Below are 2,519 nucleotides of genomic sequence, written 5' to 3' on the forward strand. Positions count from 1 at the left end.
CCCGGCCGCACGCGCTCGGGCGGGCGACGCCCCCCGGGGGCCCCGCGGTTAATCACCCTCGCCCCGCACAAAGCGCGCGCTCTCCACGTCAATCACGCGAGCGGGACCCCGGGCTCGGGGCGCGGGCGGGGGCGCCGAGCGGGGGAGAAGAAAAGCCGGCTGGGGAGGGGATGGGGGAGGAAACTCGATTTCCTTAATAACGTCAATTAAAAGAGCAAGACACATATATATTGTTAAAAGGGGGGCTTTTTGAATAGGATAACCCGAAAGGTGAAGAGGTTTAATAGGATACTTGAAAGCTAATTACAGCGGGATTTAAGAAGCCTGGTGTTTGTTCCTACGACGATTTGAATGAAAATGCTTCAGATTAAACCAAGCCAGCGGCTCTTTCTCTTTCGTAAACTTGCGGCAATTAGAGCCGTGAGTGATTTACACTCGTTTCTTTAAGGTGTAAATTGCCACTTATTGCTCAGTAAGTCAACATTTGAGCTGCTAAAGGATTATTTTTAACCAAGCGCAAAAAGCGGGTCGAATAATGGAAAATATCCAGCTGAATTTAATTTGTGCCATTAGGAAAAAAAAACACCCTCGCCCAACCTCGGTCAGAATGTTTTAAAGCAACAACGCGCGTTACTCAAGTGTTTTCAAGCTTTTTGTTGGAGTTTTGTTCCGAATAGAAAACGCAGCCTCCCCGGGCTTTTTCGGTCTTAGTTTAGGAAAACTCTAGCTCGGGGGCTGGTGGGTCCCCGAACTGCGGGGCCGCACCTCTGAATTTCGGGGTCCTCGCTCCCCCTCTTCTTCCTGAGGGTGCCGGCTGCGCCACCGCGGACGTGGGTGTCCCCGGGGCCCTCTGAGGGTGCCTCCGGGAAGCGCGGTCCCCACGCGGGGCGTCCGCGGAGAAGCCCGGATCCCCGGCCGTGAGCAGCGGCGCGGGTGCGCGTCCTGCCCGGCCTCCAACCGGCTGCAGGCGATTCCCAAATTTAACGCGAGACACACCCACGGGTCTCGCCTCCAGAGTGCGGGGAGAACCCTCCAGGGTCCCCCAGCTACTCAGACCCACCTTTGGACTCCTTTTGCGCCCGGGGTTTGCTGCCTTTATTTTAAACAAAATGGTTCTTCGGGCCCGCCCTGCCATCCCCCTGGGTCCGCCGTGGGTCCGCGGCGCGCGGGTCGCCGGCGTCCGGAGTCCTTGCGTCTCAGCTCGCAGGAGCCTGGCGGGTCCCCCCGCCAGCCGCCCGGTCCCCGCGTCCCGCTGCCCCGACCGCCAGGATCGCCACCGCGACCCGCACCGCCACCACCACCACCGGCAAACAGAACAAAAGCACGACTCACTTGGACCCGAGAGCGCCTTAGGCTCGAGGCTTCCTCTCCTAAATTACGGTCTCCATGCCTCGGGTTAAGTGAGCTTGTGGGGAGGGGGGGCAATGATTACTGACAAACGCTGCTACGTAATAAAAAAAAACTGCCGGGGCTGAGGACGAGGCCGTTGCAGGTAGTTTCTGAACCTCGTTTAGGAGCCCAAGGAGCTCGCTTTCCGAGGAAAACTGCGGTTCAACTGATCTGGCTAGGCGTCGGCTCACTCACCTTCTCGGGGGGAACGGCCAGCCCCGGCACGTCCTTTTCCTCTAGTTTACACACAAACATCGGGTCGCTCTTCCAATACATGGCACTGCTGGGGCTGCTTGTCACATTCCAGCTCCGGCGGGGCACAGGCTGTCGAGGTCTGCGGATCGCCTCCCTCTCCGCCCCAAAGAGCCTGATAAAAGCTAAGGCGAAGGACAGCAGAGCCACAAGCGAGACTCGGTCCAGGGAGGCCACGGTAGCCGTCACCACCCTCTGACCTTCTGTTCTTAAGATTCCTTTCCCAACTTCACTGAGGTCTGTCCCTCCAGGAAAAAAAAAAAAAAAAAAAAAAAGTTTTGTTTTCCAGAGGGTGGAACCTTCCACAGAGGGAGGGGTGTGTGGGGAAAGTTTTCCTGCAGAAATAGCCTCACCTCCTAAGGAAAACCCGCCTTCTCTACATGTTAAGATCTTTATCAGGACAAGCCAATTTACTCCAGGTTTGGTATTAAAGCGGGAAAAGAAAAAAAAATCTTGGGACGGCCTGTTAACTTGATTAAAAAAAAAAAAAAATCTGCTCTCTGCCTTTGCCTTGTCTTTTAAATTCTCGCTCCCCAACCAAAACCTAAACAAAGATTCAGGTTACATCTCTTTCAGCAGAGAGCGGGAACGGAGCTGGAGCTGGAGGTCTCCGGCGCACTTGAACGGTTTAGTCTTTCCCTGGAATCGCGCATCTCTCCAAGTAGTGGAGAAACGAGAGCGCTCCCTGGCCGCCCCGGGGGCTGACTTATCTAACGGGTCGCTCTCCTTTTGCGAAAAGTTCTCTCATTGAGAGAAAGAAGGAGACCGGGGGATTTAGCCCAGTGGCCCAGCGCCTGCCTGGCAAGCGTGAGGTCCTGAGTTCGATTCCTGGTACCTAAGAGAAGAAAAAAAGAGAAAGAGAAAGAAGGAACATCTGG

The 2,519-nt window shown here is 55.5% G+C and overlaps 1 protein-coding gene across 1 annotated transcript in view; it reads right to left on the reverse strand.

The window, feature by feature from the left end:
- The window catches only part of Lhx8 (LIM homeobox 8), a gene marked incomplete in the record, with an annotated part of 24,279 nt that extends 22,426 nt beyond the window's left edge, over positions 1-1,853 (reverse strand). The window contains 1 exon segment of the mRNA XM_013514370.1: positions 1,585-1,853. Coding sequence (XP_013369824.1) covers positions 1,585-1,665 — 81 coding nt within the window.
- Positions 1,854-2,519: the final 666 nt, after the last annotated feature.

The sequence above is a fragment of the Chinchilla lanigera genome, unplaced genomic scaffold (genome assembly GCF_000276665.1).
Source record: "Chinchilla lanigera isolate Chin_1 unplaced genomic scaffold, ChiLan1.0 scaffold00022, whole genome shotgun sequence".
Taxonomy (NCBI): Eukaryota; Metazoa; Chordata; class Mammalia; order Rodentia; family Chinchillidae; genus Chinchilla; species Chinchilla lanigera.